The sequence below is a fragment of the Alligator mississippiensis genome, chromosome 15 (genome assembly GCF_030867095.1).
Source record: "Alligator mississippiensis isolate rAllMis1 chromosome 15, rAllMis1, whole genome shotgun sequence".
Taxonomy (NCBI): Eukaryota; Metazoa; Chordata; order Crocodylia; family Alligatoridae; genus Alligator; species Alligator mississippiensis.
This window is the reverse complement of record NC_081838.1, coordinates 31,766,542-31,788,555: the sequence shown is the minus strand read 5'-3', so window position 1 is coordinate 31,788,555 and position 22,014 is coordinate 31,766,542. Positions and strand designations below refer to the sequence as shown.

The window sequence follows — 22,014 nt, the reverse complement described above, 5'->3', positions numbered from 1 at the left end:
TCAGAAGATCACCGAGTCCAGCCCCTCGCCCCAGGGGCAGGAAGTCATCTGGGGTCATAGGATCCCAGCAAAATAAGCATCCAATTTTCTCTTGAAGGCATTCAAAGTAGGTGCATGAACCACCTTTGATGGCAGGCTATTCCAGACCTTGGGGGCTCGGACAGCAAAGAAATTCTTCCTTATGTCCAGCCTGAAACGGTTTTGCAGTAGTTTATAACCGTTTGACCTTGTCATCCCTTGGAGCGCTCTGGTGAACAAATGTTCCCCCAGATTCTGATGGACACCCCTGATAAACTGATAGGTGACCACCAGATCGCCCCTGAGCCTGCGCTTCTCCAGGCTAAAGAGCCCCATAACTCTCAACGTATCATTGTAAGGTCCGTTTTCCTAACCTCTGATCATGTGCATGGCTCTTCTCTTTGCTGCGCTCTCTCAAGCTTCTCCACATCCTTTTTAAATTGTGGAGCCCAAAACTGGACGCAGTACTCCAGCTGCGGCCTCACCAAGGCCGAGTACAAGGGAAGAATGACATCCCGGGATTTTCTTGAGAAGCATCTATGGATGCAAGCCAGCGTTTTGCTCGCTTTACTGGTTGCAGCATCACATTGAAGGCTCTTGTTCATCTTGTGGTCAATCATGACCCCCAAGTCTCTTTTGCCTGTAGTGCTAGCCAGCGTAGCACTGCCGAGCCTATAAGGATGCTGCAGGTTTTTCCTCCCAAGGTGGAGAACCTTGCATTTTTCGGTGTTAAACACCATCAGGTTCTCATCGGCTCATTCACAGAGCCTATCAAGGTCAGCCTGGATCACCCTCCTGTACTCAGGTGTGGACACTTTACCCAAGAATTTGGTATCTTTGGTGAACTTGGCTAGTCCACTTCTGACTCCAATGTCCGCATCATTAATGAAGAGGTTGAGCAAAATAGGTCCAAGGACAGAGCCTTGGGGGACCCCACAGGTCACAGCGCACCATGACAATTATTTTCCGTCAACCACCACCCTCTGGGTCTGGCCACGAAGCCAATTCCCTAGCCAGCGGATCGTGGTGGACCCAAGGCCACAATTAGCCAGTTTTGCCAAAAGGTGATCATGGGATACCGGATCAAAGGCTTTTTTAAAGTCAAGATATACAACTTCAATCTCTTCTCCCTTGTCCAGGTGATAGGTCACTTGGTCGTCAAAGGAATTAAGATTGGTTAAGCAAGACCTACCTGCATCAAACCCATGCTGGCTATCCCTCAAGCTGTTGCCATCAGCCAGCCCATTAAGAATGACCTCTTTAATAATCTTTTCTAAGACATTCCCTAGGATAGAAGTCAGGCTGATGGGCCTGAAGATTGCCTGATACACTTTCCTCCCTTTCTTGAAGATAGGTACCACCTTGGCTTTCTTCCAGTCTTCGGGAACTTCAACAGAGCACCAGGAGTTCTCGAAGATCCATGCTAGGGACTGGTCTATGATGCTCGGCAGCTCCTTGAGTACCCTGAGCTCTTGATTGATCTTAGGTCTTCTTCCAGTTGAAATACTTATTTTAATTCAGTTGTGTGTAGTTGTGGGATAGGGGAGTGGGTTTAGAGTTGTGTTTTCTTGTTATGTGCTTGGCTGGTTTGTTTATTTTTAGTCTATTTATTTATTTATGAGTAAAGTTTTATTTTTGTAAGTTTTTGGCCTTACAATCAAGGTACAGTTGTGTGACTTTGGTTTGGGGGATGCTTTTGCCCAGGAGTCATAATGACTGGATACCCTTGGGGCTTGTCCATTTAGTCCTCCGCTCAACGCCTGGTGGCACTACAATAACTGAAGTGTCTGCAGGTTGATGCAGAGCCTCTCCCCCTGCCTCAACCCAGATGTGCCCCAAAGTGATGCACATGAACCACAGTGTCTGGCACCAACACTTGCAACCTTTGAGGAGCCTGTCTGCTGTGACAACATTTACCAGCAACTATAGGGTCTAGGGAGGAGACGCGGGGAAATTACCTTGGCCAGGTCACCCCAAGAACCTTTCTGCCAGCTGCAGCCTGAATGCCGTCCCCCCAGAGCCCCAGTAGTTCTCTGGCTGCTTTTATGTGGCAGTGACTAGTGGAGTTCTGAGAACCCCACTATGAAACTGCAGTGCTGCTGTTTTATGAATAGCACGTACAGGACACGCAGCCCTGCCTGACACCCATACCTTCCCCCCCAACGTTGGCCAGGGAGCAAGGCAGCTTGCTGAAGGAGCCTGCTGAAGGCAGAATATGGGCAATTAGCAGCAAATCAACAGCAGCTGGCAGAGGGACCCACTGGAACAGGGGCAGGGGGACTGATAGAACAGCTAAAAACTGTCTGTCAGCTGAGGGAGCGGGGTGCCTGCACACTGTGGGGGGAAAAGAATATGATGCTTCTCAATTTGAACTTCGGGAGTCTTTTGGACCTAGCCTGTTTGGACCTGGAGAGTCCTGTGAGGGCATGGGAGCCATTTGCTCTGAACTGTAGATCACTCCAGGACACCCCCTTTAGGCAGCCAAGTGGTTCTTCATGCCTTGATGGAACCAGGGGCAGATTATAGGGTGACGGTGCCATTGTCAGTAAGGATGACTCTTGGGGAGCCAGGGGTAGCAAGGAACAGGGGGACCCTGAACGAAGGGATGGATGACCACGCAGTCTTGGCAATGCTGCCCGATCCCAATCTAGCAGCACCCATGGGTCTGACTATGGTGTGAGCCTCGACACTTATAACCAGCATGGCAACACAAGGGGAAAAAAATTATGTCATCTCAACTGGAGGCTAGGGGCTGCAGTCCTGTAACCAGGCGGGCACCGTTTGCTCTAAAGGGCAAATGAAAGTGCTCTAGGGCACCCTCTTTTGGTAACCAAGTGGTTCTTCATTCCTTGATGGAAACAGGTGGTTTATGGGGTGAAGGTACCATTGTGAATAAGGGTGGGCCTTGGGAAGCCAGGGGCAGAATGGCCCAGGGACGCATCCGTGCCAGGGCCATGTGTGGTGAGGCAGATGACTATGCATGTAGGCAGGCTTGGTGATGCTGCCTGCTGCAATTGCAAAACACCAGTGGATCTGACTGTGCTGTGATGTTGTGCCCGCACAATGGGAAAGAATGCCTGGAGGCTACAATCCTGGACGGGCAGTGGGCACCTCCTCATTTCTAGCCAGTCCAGGGCCAAAGGCTAGGGGCAGGAGTGGGGCTGCCTGCTGGCATCTGCATCTTCAGAGGGATTCGTTTTGGGAGTGAGGGGATTAGTGGTTTGCTGGCATCCCCTGCTGCAATCAACTACCGAAGAGATCAGTGGGCTGGATGTTATGCAGTACCCCCTGCTATAATATACCGTGAATTGTGCACTGAGCTTTATTTGATTGAAAAGCTGTCAGTTGTACACAGTGATACAAGAAGTTAAAGCACACCATGTCAATTTTAATAAACCTATTTAATTTAGTGAGGATTAAACTCCCATCACATGAACAAGCACCCTTAGGTGCCTCTGAACAATGTCTGGGTATAGAGCTAGGCTATGCAGTTTAGTAGACTGAAGTACAGCATAATCAACAGGAGGATTCCTCAACACTTGCACCGACCACATCACCTGAGTATGACTGTGTCTGTATTGGGGGAATCAGAACGGGGAATTTAATTTTAAAGCAATGTCCTTTTAAAGAATTATTTAATTCTCCAACAGGATCACGAGTACTCTAGCCATATTGTCCTCTTGATTGATGCCCAAATCAGAGACCTCAGGAAGTCCATGTTGTTTAGGGTCCTAAGCCGCTAACTAGAGGCTATCATTCAACATGCCCCCAACTCCTTTATCTTCTCCGCACACTGTAAGGAAAAACCAGGCAGTCAGACACAGACCATGCAGGAATTTTACCAACTTGCAAACTTCCACCAAGTCTCGGATGCCATAGATACTGCAGTTGTCAACACTGGGAAACTTATTCATGACTCCCATGTGTTTCTGAACAGGTAGCACACATAGGCTACAAACAAGATTATGGTCAGGAATGTCCTCCTGAGGATACTGATTTTTTTCCAGTCCATCTGCTTCCAGTCAGCCTGCCTCCAGCAATTTTGCAACAGAAAGTTTCTGCCTAGATGTCAGTAAGATGCTGAGCTCATCTCCTGTCTTGCAAAGATGTGATTTTGGGGGGCTGTTTCTAATAATATTTTTTCAACAACACTACTTCCCCTCCCTTCCAATTTAAGGTCCATTTTATCACTATATAATCTCTGTCTCTTCCTTGCAATGGATACGAAACTGAGACTCAGAGGATGGAAATAAGATGTTGCCTGATGTCATAAAAATTTTAAGGGTGACGTAACTATTGAGCAAATAGATGTTGATAATCTTTGCTGTACCACATGGGGAGAAAAGGAAGCGCACAACAAAACGTAGTAATAGATGTATACCACAATAAAGACCAGATTCTATTACCTCTGTGGTGAACGAGTACAGGCAGCCTGGGCTACCTCTTCTATCCTACCACCCCAGGCCCCCCAAGCCCCAGAGCACCTTCCTGCTTTCCCCACTTACAGAGAGACACCTTCACAACCTTGGGGTGCCCCTCTGAAAGATGGGAAGTCAGGGTTCACCACTCATCCAGACCCATCCTCTGATCATGGAGATTCAGGTCTGGCTGAGTGGGGAAGGCTTTTAACTACCCAGACAGGCATAGAGCATGGGTCTCACTGAGCAGAAAAACTGGGGAGACCACATCAGCCCTTGTGCCACACCCTCAGGGGTAAGACAAGAGGTGACGTGTTTAGTACCAGAAAGTGTAGTGCTGTAGCGACAAAGTTTGGCACCTGGGGCAAAGTCCTCAGTGGCAGCCTGCCCTCACCATGCACAGAGGTCTGGGGGCACACACACCCCCTCCCCCATGCTAGCCTGGGAGCATAGGCAGAGGGAGAAGATCTTATTTGGGGGGACTGGGTAAAACTTAAAATATATTTCTACACACACAGACACGCACACACAGATACTGCCCAGCACTTAAGTGTATAGGGGGTGAAGTGGGGGTAGGGAAGGGTTGTAGGGGGGCAGATCAAGGCCCCCGTAGTGAGGGATTGAGTGGGAAAGGGGCTCAGATGAACAGGGCTCCAGTGTGGTTTGTGGGAGGGTCAGAGCATGGGTGTTTCATGTGCACCCCCAGGGCAGGCATGGCAGGGGGGTGTGTGCGTGGGGCAGAGGTGGACTGCTGCTTCAGGTGGGGGCTCTGCACCCTGCTGACTTGTCCCTGTCCTCCACACAATGCCACCTGCCTAACAGGAGGCACACAGTGTGACATGGCTGCCAGGGCAGTTCCAGCAGCACACAAAGCCCCAGCCCACAGTGGCAGTCCACCTTCACCCTGCGCACAGATTGGGGAGGCACATGCCTCCCATGCCTACCCCGGGGATGCACACAGTGACAGGAGCCCCTCATGCCCCTGGACAAGCCACCTGGGCTCCAACCCTCCCACAACCCACCCCAGGCCTCCATTTACCTCAGCCTCTGCCCCTGCCCCATTTCCTCCTTCACCATGGGGGCCTCAGTCTGTTCCCCCATGACTTTTTCCTCCCATTCCTTCCCCCCTACATACTTACTTGCTGGGTGCTGCTCCACACATGGCAAGGCCAGGCTGGGTTCCTGGCCACCTGCAGGCTCTGGCTGCTCCTCTGTGTCTGTGTGAATCCCCCCCCCCCCGCTGCAGCTGCCTGGAGCCCACACCCAGGCTGCCCTGTTGTCCTCTGTGCTGCCACCACTGCCCCACATTTGAAGGGGCTAAGCCTCACTAGCCTCGGGCTTCCACCACCCATGCCCAAGAGTGCACACAGCAGCATGAGCTGCCCTTCCCCTATCACTGCAACCCCTTAAATGAGCTGCTTATGGCTCCATCCCATGCCTCACCACAGCTGGGCAGTGCATGTTGGTGCCCCTTTGCTTTGGCACCCTGCTCGCCACCCCCTTCCCCCACTTGCAACAGCACTGAGAAAGTGGATCAGCTGTGCCATGATGCATCATGGCAGAGCTTATCCACTTCATTTGACAACATGAATTTCTAGCCAGAGATATTCAAGAAGCCAAAAGGAGAAAAATACCAATTGAAAACCAGTGGGATTTCAGGACCTAACCTGCTTAGGTTCTTTGCAAATAACAGCCTACATGACATTCCTAAAATAAAATTGGAAACCTGCAGAAGACCCAAGAATGGGAGCAGATTTCCTGAACTCTATTCAAAGTACATCATCATTAGAAAAGAATCCTCCAAATAGTTTTCAGGATGCTGGAGAAGTCACCATTTTGCAAAAACATCTTACAAATCTCATTTACCGTTTCCATGAGAATACCTTCCGCTCCAGCATCCTCCTCAGAGCTAACTTCACCTCTTTATTCCTCAGGCTGTAGATGATGGGGTTCAGCATGGGTGTGATGACTGTATAGAACAAAGACAGGAACTTCTTTACATCCGGTGAGTATTTGGACTTGGGCCGTAGATACATCAGGCTGCCACTCCCATAGAACAATGTCACCACAATGAGGTGTGAGGAACAAGTGGAGAAGGCTTTGCGCCTGCCCTCAGCTGACTTCATCTTCAGAATAGTGATGGTGATGCGGATGTAGGAGATCAGGATTAGCATGAATGGGAGTATGAGGAACAAAAGTGTGGAAGCCATGGCCTGCATCTCGTAAAGAGAGGTGTCAGCACAAACCAGTTTCAGAACTGGTGGTCCATCACAAAAGAAATGGTTGACCACATTAGGACCACAGAAAGGCAAGTTAAAAAGCCAAGCTGCTTGAAGCAGGGCAACAGGGATTCCAAGCATACAAACCCCTCCCACCATCCTCCAGCAGACCTGCTGATTCATGACAGTGGTGTAGCACAGTGGGTTGCAAATGGCCACGTAGCGGTCATAGGCCATGGCTGCCAGGAGAAAGCACTCTGAACAGCAAAAGAAGAAGAAGAAGAACATCTGGAGTGCACACCCAAAAAACGAGATGCTTTTGTCGTCAGCCAGGAGGTTGACCAGCATCTTGGGCACTGTGACTAAGGTAAAACAGATCTCAAAGAAGGATAAGTTTTTGAGAAAGAAGTACATAGGGGAGTGGAGGGCAGAGTCCTCTGTGATAATGAGGATGATGAGGATGTTCCCAGTCACTGTCACTAAGTACAGGAACAGAACCACAGAGAACAGTAGGCCGTGCAGGTGTGGGAGATTTGAGAACCCCACAAGAATGAATTTGGTTATGGCGGTTTGGTTCCCCCATCGCATTTCCTCAGTGTGTGCCATCTGAAAAGAGAATGAAATTATAAAAAAATCTATTTGCATACACTTGTAAAGGTATGTGGAAATAACCTACATTGGTTATATGGTGCCTCACATTTAGAAGGCCAATACAGGAAATGTTGAGAAATGGATTTATGTTATTTTAAGATAATGGATACTTGTTTTATAAACCTCTTATCTATTTCACTCCCCAAACAGTTCATGTGTAGGTATAGGGGTAGGGGTATGCATATGCATGTAACTGTATGTGTGTATATCTGTATGTATCTGCACTTAAAAAGATAAGATTTCACATGCACATGGATATTTAAGCACACCTATCCTGACCTATACATTATTAGAGGAAAGGTGCATCAATTATCTGAAATGTTACTAAAGTAGCTTTTAATTTCTTTTTTTTTTTTTTAATTTGGACCTGGCTGCCCAACCTTCTTAAAACACTATTATAAATTTCAGTAGCTTTGGGCACATAAGTAATGGATAACCAGAACTGCTGAAGAACCTGGTCTTGCTTCTATAGGGCACATCTATGAGTCACCCTACATCGCCATAGCAATGCTCTGTCACCATACGACATGCTATGGTGATGTAGCAACCACCAAAAGGAAGTACTAAAGCATGGTACAGTAACGATGTCACCGTAAGGCGATGTGTAGACATGTCAATAGAAATCAAAGGGGAGATTTTTGAAGGGAAAAAGAGGAATTAAGAGCCAACGCAAAGGAAGTGATTGAGTAGGTGTTAGGCACATAAATGTATTTTCTGAACATCTTACTTGACATTCCCAGATCACACACGCTTTCATGAAATAGGATAAAGATGAAAATCTTGGGGGGGCGGGGGGAGAGCAAAATTCTGAACTCCTTTGCAACAAAGTATTATTAGACTCCGCTTACTCTATTTTGACAATGTTCTGCATGGAAACAAAGTCTTCACTGATGCATTGAATTGAACTTAATAAAACAAGCTATACTTTAACTTTAGTTAGGTCACTTCTGATTTACTTCAGGGTAAAATCAGAACCAGGCATTTGACTACTATGAAATAACATCTGATTTATGGCAATTTAAATAAAGTTGATAATGTAATTCAGTGGAGGAAATAGAGTCTTAGGTTAGCTGTAAGGCAGGAAATCAACACAGCACCGCTGGTGGAGGTCTGGAAGATTTGGACTATTTCTTAGCCCATATATTTCATGCCTAAGTGGTAGTTAGGTTCCCAAGTGCAATCCTATTACATTCTATTAAAGTCCTTGAAGAAAACATAAATAAACTTGAGTCACAAAAAGAAGAAAAAGGGAGGAGGACTCACACAACTTTTTTCAGTATGAGTTCTTTTTTCAGGGATTCAACAAAGGTATAATTGAATCACGCAGGGGATGGCACTCTATTCTTCCTGTGCCATCCACATGTGCAGAGTTACTCATCCACGAATAGAATTAGTGCCACGAATCCCTACAGACACCCAAAAATGGCCATTTAGATGACCAGGAAATAATATAATGATATTCTGGGTTGCTAAGTACTGATGAAAAAACAATGAAATAGAAGAATATCTGCGCCATTGTGTCAACTTGATCTTGTGCCGATGCACTGGCGCTCTGTACCATGATTACAACAGACAATGGGGCTCATTCTTCAGAACTGAGCATGCAGATACCCTTCAAAGCTAACTTTAGAAGAAGGGAATGGGAATGAAAACAAAACAAACAGAAAACTGCTCTGGCTTTATACTCTGATGTGCAGCTATCACGACACAGCATTTCCCCTTTAGCTTTGGTGATTGGATTGAACTGAATAGCAGTTCTTTTAGAGAGAAAGAATTTCCCTCCTGCAGAACACATGACAATTAGGCCTGGATTTCAAAGTCAACAAATTTAGATGGATGTTCAGATCTTGTTGCAGATCCTGTTACTAGAAGGAGAAATTGACTGTCTAAATTAAGGAGGGAAAGCTGTCCTATTAAACCTGGGTCACTACACAGAAAAGAAAGCAAATTCATGGGGCCAGAAAGAAAAAAGCCGCATATGCAACTGTGAAGCCTCAGGGGGTAATCCTAGATTCCTGGATTTTAGTCCTGGTTTAGATTGCTAAATCCTTTTTTCTGTTCTGGGTCCTAATTCTATTTGTTTCAATAAAATTTAACCACCTAATCTACTTAAATAATTCTGAAAATATGATATGAGTTGTCCATCTATTTAACTCTTTCTTCATATATAAAGATAATGAAACCATCCCTAGTACAATACTAATGAAGTTATTGCCAATCCCTTGCAAAGGATTTAAAACATCAGAAGATATAAATTGACTTCAGAGCACCAAAGAAATGGTGTTTATATACTTTGTAAAATACCACTCTATTGATTCTTACTCACTGTATTGATTAACTAGGAGTACCCTTTGTTGGTTTACACAAAACTATAACAGCGTGCCAAAAGCACCCCATTACTAATAAACTTATTTAAGCACAACCACTATTTTAAATCTTAGAAAACTAAAGAAAAAATAGATTTGTTGTACAATCTTACATGTCATCCTAGGAATTGTATAAGAAAAGTATTTATTCATTTATCTTCCGTTCTTTTATGTTATCTGCCTGATAGCTAGGAAACAACATTTCTATCCGACATCTGTGTGAAGTTCTTTACCTACCTTCTGAAGTCTAAAGAAGGTGTCACTGATTCCAAGAATCCAAGTAATGAAGGCAGCTGTCTCCGTTTCCTTGACTTATTTTTTTTTTAAAGAAAAACAAACATACACACTAAAAAAAGGCAAAGTCCCAGACACTTGACTGTGGTCCTTAAGTGTCTGAGTACTAGCAGGAAGGTGAATATTTAAACTCCTGATTACTTCCCTGCAGTTCCACCAGGTAAATTTGAATTGTGCTCTAAACTACTTAATAGCACTTGGCACCAAAATCTTACAGGACAAATATGCTCCATTTACACAGTCAGTTCAATGTGGCTGATCACTCATAGTTGAAGAAATTTCGTAACTTCGAGCCCAGCCCAACAACCAGATGTAATGTATGGCTAGTAATGAGATTAGTAAGAGCTATATGACTGACCTAAGTGAGAATGAAATCTCAGTCCTAGTAATACTCACTTGTTGAAAATGTCAATAAATACATTCTGCAATTCTAAAGGTTGGGACACAGAAGCCCTCTTGCTCATCAGAGCCCTATGTCTCCTGAGTACATTTGTTAGCATACTAATTACAGTTGCATTTGTTAGATGTCTCTTCCTGTCCATCTCCAACTACTTTTCCGTCTTGATTTTGTCCCCTTGGAAGTCAACAAGAAAACTTTCTCACCTCCTCCTATCTTTGTTCTTTCTATAGTTATACTTCTATTTCTGCATGCAAACCTATTCATTTGCTTTTTAAAGTTCATAAAGTAGTTTACTACTAGAATTTAACCTAATTTCTTATGAAAACGCATACAGTGAAACTATAGTGGAATAAACCTAGAGATCTTTTTCAGTATATATTAAGTTTTTAGAGTGAGATCACATAAAAATTTAGGCTGCAAATTAGGATTGAAGTGGAATACAGCTGCCTAATGCTGAGAGAGGGATTCCCATATAGAAAATTCTGTAGGGCACAGAATCATAGAAAATTAAGCTTGGGAGGGACCTCAGGAGGTCACATAGTCCAACCCCCTGCTCAGAACAGGATCATCACCAGCTATATCATCCCAGCCCATGTTAGAGATCCACTACTCTGGGGACCTAAGTTTTCTTACAAAAACTGATTTGGTGTCTAAAATGCAGCTTCTTCTCATGCCCAGAAGAGATATGATAATGGCTAAGACGGGAGGAATTAGGGTGGAATTCTATTCCCCTGTGGTCATTGAAGTAGTTTTTTGGTCAGTTAGGGCATTTTTGGCTCTTAACACTGGTAGCCATTCTATTTCTCATCCATGTGGCTGTATAGTGTGCGCGTCCACATCCATGTATGGACTGGGAATGCACAGTAGGCTCTACACTAGCTTCACACGTGCCCAGCCAAATAGGTGTACCTTTTCTGGATGTGTAGCAGGATCCAAGACCCCAGAATATAGTCAGCCCCAAACCAGCCACTGTCAGAGTTAAGAGGACAGCCTTTCTATGTTTTAGCAACAAGTGTATCTAAGGCAGCTTGTGTAGGTGCTGAAGCTACATTCCTCTCCAGCACTTCTTTAAAACCTTACCCTTGGGAAGCTATGAGGGGAGATGTGTGGGGCCAGGAAGAGCACCACAGAACAGAGGGTGTGTTGTTCAGGCACATGGCTGCTGGCCTGAAAAGGAGCGGCCCTTGGTTTCAGCTCGGAGTGAGAAACTTTCTTCCTGCATTGCTCATCCTTTTCGTACCCCCAAATGACTATATAAAATGCAGCTGGCAGATGCTCAGCTTTCACAGGAATGGTGGAGAGAGGCTTGGATATTGTCTGACCCATGACATGGTGGTTAATGGGTTTTGAGGAACATCAGAGATTGAGGTTCAAATCCTCTGGGTGAGAGGGTGGCAGGAGTCCCCCTGTGTGCTTAGTGCACTAGATGCTCAACTCTTGTAGCTAAGAAATGGGGAAGCCCTTGTCCACCCACTGCCCATTGTTGCTAGTACAGGCATACATAGTCACTTACGTGGGTAGTGATTCTATTCCTGGATGCATTACTTTACACATGTGTACATGCCAAAATGACATGTAGATCACTAGAAAGAAATATAATTCCACTCCTAGATTCTGGTTTCTCACTTAAGGCCCTGATTTGTTCACAAACATACCATGGAGGCACAGATGTGTCATTTCTTGAGGACTGCCCTACCACTGGCAGCCCCATCACACCATCCAGCCCCAGCAGGGTGTAATTTTAGATCATGCCTCAGGATCAGGTGCCTCCCCCATCTCCATAGCTCCTGCCCTGTACCTCCAAGATGTTACATGAGCAGCAGCTCTAGCCAGACAATGTTCCCCCTCTGGCTGCTTGCAGCAAACTGTTGGCTCCACTGCTCAGGGCCTGTTCTTATCACTCACAGCTGTGCCCTCTTCCCAATCAGGTAGGCTCCTGCTGGCCATGTGACTCCTGATTGGGAGTGCAGCCCTCTGCAGGCTGCTCTGCTGCTTGCCTACCCCCTTCTGAGTCACTTGTCACAGTAACCAAATTGTTGTTGGCTCAGGATGTAAGTTTATGGTACCTTGTCCCATTACATTAAGGTTCTTTTTCTAAATGTGACCTGACTTTGACAAATTGGACTGATTAAAATCAGAAAGATCCATTATGCCAATACAGTTTGTAATAGGGCTCAACACAGTTGCATAAACAGTCTTTGGAGTCAGTCTTTAATCTTGCTGAATTGCAAAGGAGTTACCATTTCTAGTTTGTACCCTCTTCTGCTCTCCAGTCTCAGATGAAAAGAGCCAGAGGAGGAGAATCTGAACTTGGATTGGATGGAAGGGAAATAGTGGGCTGGACAGTGTTTTAGGAAGGTGAGTCCAATTACTGTTGCGATGCCTCCAGTTTCAGTGTATTTCTGATATCTCACTAAGTGACAGGACAGAACCTACCCTCTGTAGCCGTGTCAACTCAGCACCCACAGGGCTTCCCCCACTTGTGTGCTCAGGAGTGTCTGGCCTTGTAGGTAGCTTTCCCCACAGGCAGGGCTCCTGCAGGTTTTCTTCTATGTGGGTACCCTGTGAAGCAGTAGTAACCGTGTATTTCCTGGAGCTTCTTCAACACTGTGTGGGTGTACAAAATCTCCTATGGAGTTTCCACATTGCAGCTCTACATCTTTTCCTTTGCAGGGTTCTGGAAATCTATGCAGGGCATCCCAAAAAGAAATTGTGGCTTATGTTGTTTTCATTGAAGAACAGAATCCTTCTGCATTTCTTCTCTTAGAACAATGATGCAAGCAGGAATGAAGGAGATGAGAAAGAGGACAGGTGAGAAGGTGACAGCCCCAGGAAGGAGTGAGCCAGTAGTTTCCTATAGGAAGTACTGCTTCACAGCTGAAGGGGGTTGTAGTGCACTATCCTGAGAAATCCCTGTCTTCCCCTCCTACAGACCCTATCAGTCACCCAGCCATGGCCTTTGGGAGAGAGAGCATCTGGTGTTTCTCCTACTTCTCTCATCTCCTGCTGGATCTGAAGGGGAGGAAGGAGGACCCGGGTGACTATAGGCCAGTCAGTCTCACCTCCAACCTTGGCAAAGTCTTTGAAAAAATTATCAAGGCTCACATATGCGAGAGCCCGGCAGGACAAATTATGCTGAGCGAAAACCAGCATGGGTTCATAGCAGGCAGATCATGCCTGACTAATCTAGTCTCTTTTTATGACCAGATTACAAAACGCCTGGACGCAGGAGTAGGGGTTCATGTCGTATACTTAGACTTCAGAAAGGCCTTCGATATGGTATCCCACCCCATACTGGTGAACAAGTTAAAAGGCTGTGACTTGGATGACTACACAGTCCGGTGAGTGGCGAATTGGCTGGAGGGTCGCACCCAGAGAGTCGTAGTGGATGGGTCGGTTTCGACCTGGAAGGGGGTGCGCACCGGGGTCCCGCAGGGCTCGGTCCTTGGACTGATACTCTTCAATGTCTTCATCAGCGACTTGGATGAGGGAGTGAAATGTACTCTGTCCAAGTTTGCAGATGACATAAAACTGTGGGGAGAAGTGGACACGTTGGAGGGCAGGGAACAGCTGCAAGCAGACCTGGACAGGTTGGACAAGTGGGCAGAAAACAACAGGATGCAGTTCAACAAGGAGAAATGCAAAGTGCTGCACCTAGGGAGGAAAAATGTCCAGCACACCTACTGCCAAGGAAATGACCTGCTTGGTGGAACAGAAGCGGAAAGGGATCTTGCAGTCCTAGTGGACTCCAAGATGAACATGAGTCGGCAGTGTGACGAAGTCATTAGAAAAGCTAATAGCACTTTAGCGTGCATCAGAAGATGCATGACGAATAGATCCAAAGAGGCGATACTTCCCCTCTATCGGGTGCTGGTCAGACCGCAGTTGGAGTACTGCGTGCAGTTTTGGGCACCGCACTTCAAGAGGGATGTGGATAACCTGAAGAGGGTTCAGAGAAGGGCCACTCGTATGGTTAAGGGCTTGCAGGCCAAGCCCTATGAGGAGAGACTGGGGCACCTGGACTTCTTCAGCCTCCGCAAGAGAAGGTTGAAAGGCGACCTTGTGGCTGCCTATAAGTTCATCACGGGGGCACAGAAGGGAATTGGTGAGGTTTTATTCACCAAGGCATCCCCAGGGGTTACAAGAAATAATGACCACAAGCTAGCAGAAGCAGATTTAGACTGGACATTAGGAAGAACTTCTTCACAGTTCGAGTGGCCAAGGTCTGGAACGGGCTCCCAAGGGAGGTGGTGCTCTCCCCTACCCTGGGGGTCTTCAAGAGGTTAGATAAGCATCTGGCTGGGGTCATCTGATCCCAGCACTGTTTCCTGCCTGTGCAGGGGGTCGGACTCGATGATCTGTTGAGGTCCCTTCCGACCCTAGCATCTATGAATCTGCTGGGTGATAATAGAAGCAGCATCATGGGGTGAGTTTTAGCTTCTGTGGCACTTCAGGAGTTGATTAATTCCTACTTGCAGGATAAGGAACTCAAAGGAGCCATGAGATCTGTATGCCCCTTTTGGTGCAGCAGTTGGAGTTCTGCAGGAGGCCTAAGCCAAAGACATCACTTAGTGTTGGCGCCCTGAGGATGGTGGTGATTGGGGAAGCAAGTGTTTAACTTCTTGCACAGGCACTGCTCCGGTGGTGGTGCAGGCTGCTGCTGCTGCCAAAGCACAGGCCACTGCTGTGCCCATGGTACAGTTCCTGGGGAGCTGCCATTTGGAGCTAGATGCCACTCGGGGAGAAGTGTCGAGGTCATTCCTCATCTCTCTTTCCCCTGTTACATGATTGCATCCTCTGCAAAGTGTTTTATCATCTCAGCTTGCTCTTGCACTATTGCCAGCTTTTCAGGATATCATTGCTGCTGACAGTCTTTGGCCTTAGCTGAGGCTGGCTTTGCTATAATAAAATGAACTTCAGCCTTCACCAGAGAAACCTCCTGTGGCTAACTGACTGACCCGCTTTCCTGCCTTCTGAGCTACACTGGCAGTCAGGGCTCCTCAGGAAGCAGCAGCTCTCCCTCCTTGCCCTGGTAACCTGGATGATGGAAACTGCCAATGCAGACACTACCACTCAAGAAGCCGGACTTAAGGCACCCCTGACCAGTCAATGCTGAGGGCAGGAGTAAAAGGGTCAAAAGGGCTGAGGGCCCACCACAAGGGACACCCAGAGCTAAGAGCCTGGGGTTTCTGATGGCCTTGTAGGTGAGGCCAGGGCCTGTATGGCCAAAGGTCCTGGGGGGGGGGGGCACACCCAAGAGGGGGAAGAGTACAGGGAGATAGGCAGCCCTGAATGAGGGTGGAATAGGCTGCCTGATACAGCTGGAGTCCAGACTGGAGGGTTTTGGGGCCCAGTGTGGGGCCAGAGGCACTAAGAACTGTGAGGCATGGGCTGTGCTGTAGGGAAGTTTTGGACCCGCAGATAGCACCCCTTGGCATTGGGACTGGGAATGGGCAGCTTCCCACATTATACCACCAGTTTTTGGAAACAGCTAAGTTCAAAACTCACCTACAGCACAGCACAGGCTGGGAAGGGGCTCCACTGAAACCCCCCATACTCATTCTCAGGCCTCTTAGCAAGAATGGGCCTGCCTGACCCAGGGCTCACAGGATGGGAGAAGATGGGGGGTGGTAGTGTCTGCACTGGAAGACCCCATCATCCAGGTTACCAGGACAAGGAGGGAGAGCTGCTGCTTCCTGAGGAGCCCTGTGTGTGCTCCTCAGGAAGCAGCCCTGTGGGGGGCCTGTGTCCCCCAGATCTCTGTGCATGGTGAGGGCAGGCTGCCACTGAGGACTTTGCCCCAGGTGCCAAACTTTGTTGCTACAGCACTACGCTTTCTGGTACTAAACACGTCACCTCTTGTCTTACCTTTGAGGGCGTGGCACAAGGGCTGATGTGGTCTCCCCAGTTTTTCTGCTCAGTCAGACCATTGCTTTATGCCTGTCGGGGTAGTTAAAAGCCCTTCCCCACTCAGCCGGACCTGAATCTCCATGATCAGAGGATGGGTCTGCATGAGTGGCAAACCCGGACTTCCCATCTTTCAGAGGGGCACCCCAAGATTCCTGAGGGTGTCTCTCTGTAAGTGGGGAAAGCAGGAAGGTGGTCTGGGACTTGGGGGACCTGGGGTGATAGGATAGAAGAGGTAGCCCAGGCTGCCTGTACTCTTCCACCACAGAGGTAATAGATGTATACTGCGATAAAGATCAGATTCTATAATCACGTTTTGTTGTGCGCTTCCTTTTCTCCCCATGTGATACAGCAAAGATTATCAACATCTATTTGCTCAATACTGATGTCACCCTTAAAATTTTTATGAAGGTAAAAATAAGACATAAGGCAACATCTTATTTCCGTCCTCTGAGTCTCAGTTTCCTATCCATTGCAAGGAGGAAACAGAGATTATATAGTGATAAAATGGACCTTAAATTGGAAGGAAGGGGAAGTAGTGTTGTTGAAAAAATATTATTAGAAACAGCCCCCCAAAATCACATCTTTGCAAGACAGGAGATGAGCTCAGCATCTTACTGACATCTAGGCAGAAAATTTCTGTTGCAAAATTGCTGGAGGCAGGCTGACTGGAAGCAGATGGACTGGAACTGGGACAGGAAAAAAATCAGTATCCTCAGGAGGACATTCCTGACCATAATCTTGTTTGTAGCCTATGTGCACTACCTGTTCAGAAACACATGGGAGTCATGAATAAGTTTCCCAGTGTTGACAACTGCAGTATCTATGGCATCCGAGACTTGGTGGAAGTTTGCAAGTTGGTAAAATTCCTGCATGGTCTGTGTCTGACTGCCTGGTTTTTCCTTACAGTGTGCGGAGAAGATAAAGGAGTTGGGGGCATGTTGAATGATAGCCTCTAGTTAGCGGCTTAGGACCCTAAACAACATGGACTTCCTGAGGTCTCTGATTTGGGCATCAATCTAGAGGACAATATGGCTAGAGTACTCGTGATCCTGTTGGAGAATTAAATAATTCTTTAAAAGGACATTGCTTTAAAATTAAATTCCCCGTTCTGATTCCCCCAATACAGACATAGAGTCATACTCAGGTGATGTGGTCGGTGCAAGTGTTGAGGAATCCTCCTGTTGATTATGCTGTACTTCAGTCTACTAAACTGCATAGCCTAGCTCTATACCCAGACATTGTTCAGAGGCACCTAAGGGTGCTTGTTCATGTGATGGGAGTTTAATCCTCACTAAATTAAATAGGTTTATTAAAATTGACATGGTGTGCTTTAACTTCTTGTATCACTGTGTACAACTGACAGCTTTTCAATCAAATAAAGCTCAGTGCACAATTCACAGTATATTATAGCAGGGGGAACTGCATAACATCCAGCCCACTGATCTCTTCGGTAGTTGATTGCAGCAGGGGATGCCAGCAAACCACTAATCCCCTCACTCCCAAAACGAATCCCTCTGAAGATGCAGATGCCAGCAGGCAGCCCCACTCCTGCCCCTAGCCTTTGGCCCTGGACTGGCTAGAAATGAGGAGGTGCCCACTGCCCGTCCAGGATTGTAGCCTCCAGGCATTCTTTCCCATTGTGCGGGCACAACATCACAGCACAGTCAGATCCACTGGCGTTCTGCAATTGCAGCAGGCAGCATCACCAAGCCTGCCTACATGCATAGTCATCTGCCTCACCACACATGGCCCTGGCACGGATGCGTCCCTGGGCCATTCTGCCCCTGGCTTCCCAAGGCCCACCCTTATTCACAATGGTACCTTCACCCCATAAGCCACCTGTTTCCATCAAGGAATGAAGAACCACTTGGTTACCAAAAGGGGGTGCCCTAGAGCACTTTCATTTGCCCTTTAGAGCAAACGGTGCCCGCCTGGTTATAGGACTGCAGCCGCTAGCCTCCAGTCGAGATGACATAATTTTTTTCCCCTTGTGTTGCCATGCTGGTTATAAGTGTCGAGGCTCACACCATAGTCAGACCCATGGGTGCTGCTAGATTGGGATCGGGCAGCATTGCCAAGACTGCGTGGTCATCCATCCCTTCGTTCAGGGTCCCCCTGTTCCTTGCTACCCCTGGCTCCCCAAGAGTCATTCTTACTGACAATGGCACCGTCACCCTATAATCTGCCCCTGGTTCCATCAAGGCATGAAGAACCACTTGGCTGCCTAAAGGGGTTTCTTGGAGTGCTTTAATTTACAGTTCAGAGCAAATGGCTCCCATGCCCTCACAGGACTCTCCAGGTCCAAACAGGCTAGGTCCAAAAGACTCCCGAAGTCCAAATTGAGAAGCATCCTATTCTTTTCCCCCCGCAGTGTGCAGGCACCCCGCTCCCTCAGCTGACAGACAGTTTTTAGCAGTTCTATCAGTCCCCCTGCCCCTGTTCCAGTGGGTCCCTCTGCCAGCTGCTGTTGATTTGCTACTAATTGCCCATATTCTGCCTTCAGCAGGCTCTTTCAGCCAGCTGCCTTGCTCCCTGGGCAACGTTGAGGGGGAAGGTATGGGTGTCAGGCAGGGCTGCGTGTCCTGTACGTGCTATTCATAAAGCAGCAGCACTGCAGTTTCATAGTGGGGTTCTCAGAACTCCACTAGTCACTGCCACATAAAAGCAGCCAGAGAACTACTGGGGCTCTGGGGGGACGGCATTCAGGCTGCAGCTGGCAGAAAGGTTCTTGGGGTCACCTGGCCAAGGTAATTTCCCCGTGTCTCCTCCCTAGGCCCTATAGTTGCTGGTAAATGTTGTCACAGCAGACGGGCTCCTCAAAGGTTGCAAGTGTTGGTGCCAGACACTGTGGTTCATGTGCATCACTTTGGGGCACATCTGGGTTGAGGCAGGGGGAGAGGCTCTGCATCAACCTGCAGACACTTCAGTTATTGTAGTGCCACCAGGCGTTGAGCGGAGGACTAAATGGACAAGCCCCAAGGGTATCCAGTCATTATGACTCCTGGGCAAAAGCATCCCCCAAACCAAAGTCACACAACTGTACCTTGATTGTAAGGCCAAAAACTTACAAAAATAAAACTTTACTTTACTCATAAATAAATAAATAGACTAAAAATAAACAAACCAGCCAAGCACATAACAAGAAAACACAACTCTAAACCCACTCCCCTATCCCACAACTACACACAACTGAATTAAAATAAGTATTTCAACTGGAAGAAGACCTAAGATCAATCAAGAGCTCAGGGTACTCAAGGAGCTGCCAAGCATCATAGACCAGTCCCTGGCATGGATCTTCGAGAACTCCTGGTGCTCTGTTGAAGTTCCCGAAGACTGGAAGAAAGCCAAGGTGGTACCTATCTTCAAGAAAGGGAGGAAAGTGTATCAGGCAATCTTCAGGCCCATCAGCCTGACTTCTATCCTAGGGAATGTCTTAGAAAAGATTATTAAAGAGGCCATTCTTAATGGGCTGGCTGATGGCAACAGCCTGAGGGATAGCCAGCATGGGTTTGATGCAGGTAGGTCTTGCTTGACCAATCTTAATTCCTTTTACGACCAAGTGACCTATCACCTGGACAAATGAGAAGAGATTGAAGTTGTATATCTTGACTTTAAAAAAGCCTTTGATCCGGTATCCCATGATCACCTTTTGGCAAAACTGGCTAATTGTGGTCTTGGGTCCACCACGTTCCACTGGCTGGGGAATTGGCTTCATGGTCAGACCCAGAGGGTGGTGGTTGACGGAAAATAATTGTCATGGTGTGCTGTGACCTGTGGGGTCCCCCAAGGCTCTGTCCTTGGACCTATTTTGCTCAACCTCTTCATTAATGATGCAGACATTGGAGTCAGAAGTGAACTAGCCAAGTTCACCAAAGATACCAAACTTTGGCGTAAAGTGTCCACACCTGAGTACAGGAGGGTGATCCAGGCTGACCTTGATAGGCTCTGTGAATGAGCCGATGAGAACCTGATGGTGTTTAACACCGAAAAATGCAAGGTTCTCCACCTTGGGAGGAAAAACCTGCAGCATCCTTATAGGCTCGGCAGTGCTATGCTGGCTAGCACTACAGGCAAAAGGGATTTGGGGGTCATGATTGACCACAAGATGAACAAGAGCCTTCAATGTGATGCTGCAACCAGTAAAGCGAGCAAAACGCTGGCTTGCATCCATAGATGCTTCTCAAGAAAATCCCGGGATGTCATTCTTCCCTTGTACTCGGCCTTGGTGAGGCTGCAGCTGGAGTACTGCATCCAGTTTTGGGCTCCACAATTTAAAAAGGATGTGGAGAAGCTTGAGAGAGTGCAGCAAAGAGAAGAGCCATGCACACCATCAGAGGTTAGGAAAACGGACCTTACAATGATAAGTTGAGAGTTATGGGGCTCTTTAGCCTGGAGAAGCGCAGGCTCAGGGGCGATCTGGTGGTCACCTATCAGTTTATCAGGGGTGTCCATCAGAATCTGGGGGAACATTTTTTCACCAGAGCGCTCCAAGGGATGACAAGGTCAAACGGTTATAAACTACTGCAAAACCGTTTCATGCTGGACATAAGGAAGAATTTCTTTACTGTCCGAGCCCCCAAGGTCTGGAATAGCCTGCCATCAGAGGTGGTTCATGCACCTACTTGGAATGCCTTCAAGAGAAAATTGGATGCTTATTTTGCTTGGATCCTATGACCCCAGATGACTTCCTGCCACTGGGGCGGGGGGGCTGGACTCGATGATCTTCTGAGGTCCCTTCCAGCCCTTATCTCTATGAAACTCTATGAAATCTTGTCGTGCAAAGTTAGAAGACAATGGGGTTTTGCCCCTTACTCCCAAACTCACCTTGTTAACATCCCCCTACAGGCTACAAAATCTCCCATGGGAGATGTTTCCAAGCATTGTCTGGTCATACCTATTCATTCTTCTTGCAGCTGCATATCTCAGTGGAGGGGTCCAGCTTGCTGCATCAGCTGTCTTAGGCATGTCTGGAGGAAAACTGTGAGAGACGCAAGTTACCCTGAAATGCTAACATGTTAACTTGTGACAAGGCATCCCCCCTCAATGGCAAACCTGCCACCTGCTGCACTTCTGCCTCTTCTTGCACATGTTGAGGGTGACAGGGTGGATGCTGGGAATGGGTGGAGTTGAGGGGCATGGGGGTGGGGGTTGGGGAAGCATCCCCATAGTGTAACTCATTATGACAACCACTATGGGGGGAGGGGTAGCATCACCACCATGCTGAGGGGGGAAGGGTCTACCAGGCAATGGAACAAGAATATGGTGTGGTGGGGTGTGGGAGTCCTCCTTGTCAGACCACAGCCTTGGTGCATGGCTGGGGCGGGTGGCTGTATGTCTCAGGATTGTTCCACCAAAACCTGTTGCTAGTCCATTGAACTTTGGGGAGCAGAACTTCGGGGGGTGATTAAACTACAACTGGCATGTTAATTGTTCAGAGCAGAATATTGAATAGAGTCCACAGTTCTTGCAAAAGCCTGACCGCTTAACAGATAGCAATGCAACATTGAGGATCCATTAAAGTCCAATAAGGTGGTATGTTAAAGCCTCAGAGTAGAACACATTCAACAGGGGCAGGGTTCACTGCCTCAGTTTTTGCTAAGAACATCTTTTTGAACATGAAGGAAAATTTTAGGACCCATAACCACTCATACCATGGCAGACATGATTGCATGAGCTCAAAGTACAGTAAAACTCATGGGTATTCCTGGACCAGGAGGAGGCAGCCCCACCAAGCTGCA

The 22,014-nt window shown here is 47.4% G+C and overlaps 1 protein-coding gene across 1 annotated transcript; it reads right to left on the bottom strand.

The window, feature by feature from the left end:
- Window positions 1-3,434: 3,434 nt before the first annotated feature.
- On the bottom strand, window positions 3,435-7,251 carry LOC132245654 (olfactory receptor 10A7-like). Its single transcript, XM_059718343.1, has 2 exons — window positions 6,303-7,251; window positions 3,435-3,811 (listed from the first exon to the last, which is right to left on the bottom strand). The coding sequence occupies exons 1-2, from the start codon at window positions 7,241-7,243 to the stop codon at window positions 3,796-3,798; spliced, it is 957 nt and encodes a 318-aa protein (XP_059574326.1). The 5' UTR covers window positions 7,244-7,251; the 3' UTR covers window positions 3,435-3,795.
- Window positions 7,252-22,014: the final 14,763 nt, after the last annotated feature.

What these genes read in the sequence shown, in the direction of transcription:
- LOC132245654 (XM_059718343.1), bottom strand. Translation starts at nt 7,243, where the DNA reads ATGCGATGGGGGAACCAAACCGCCATAACCAAATTCATTCTTGTGGGG.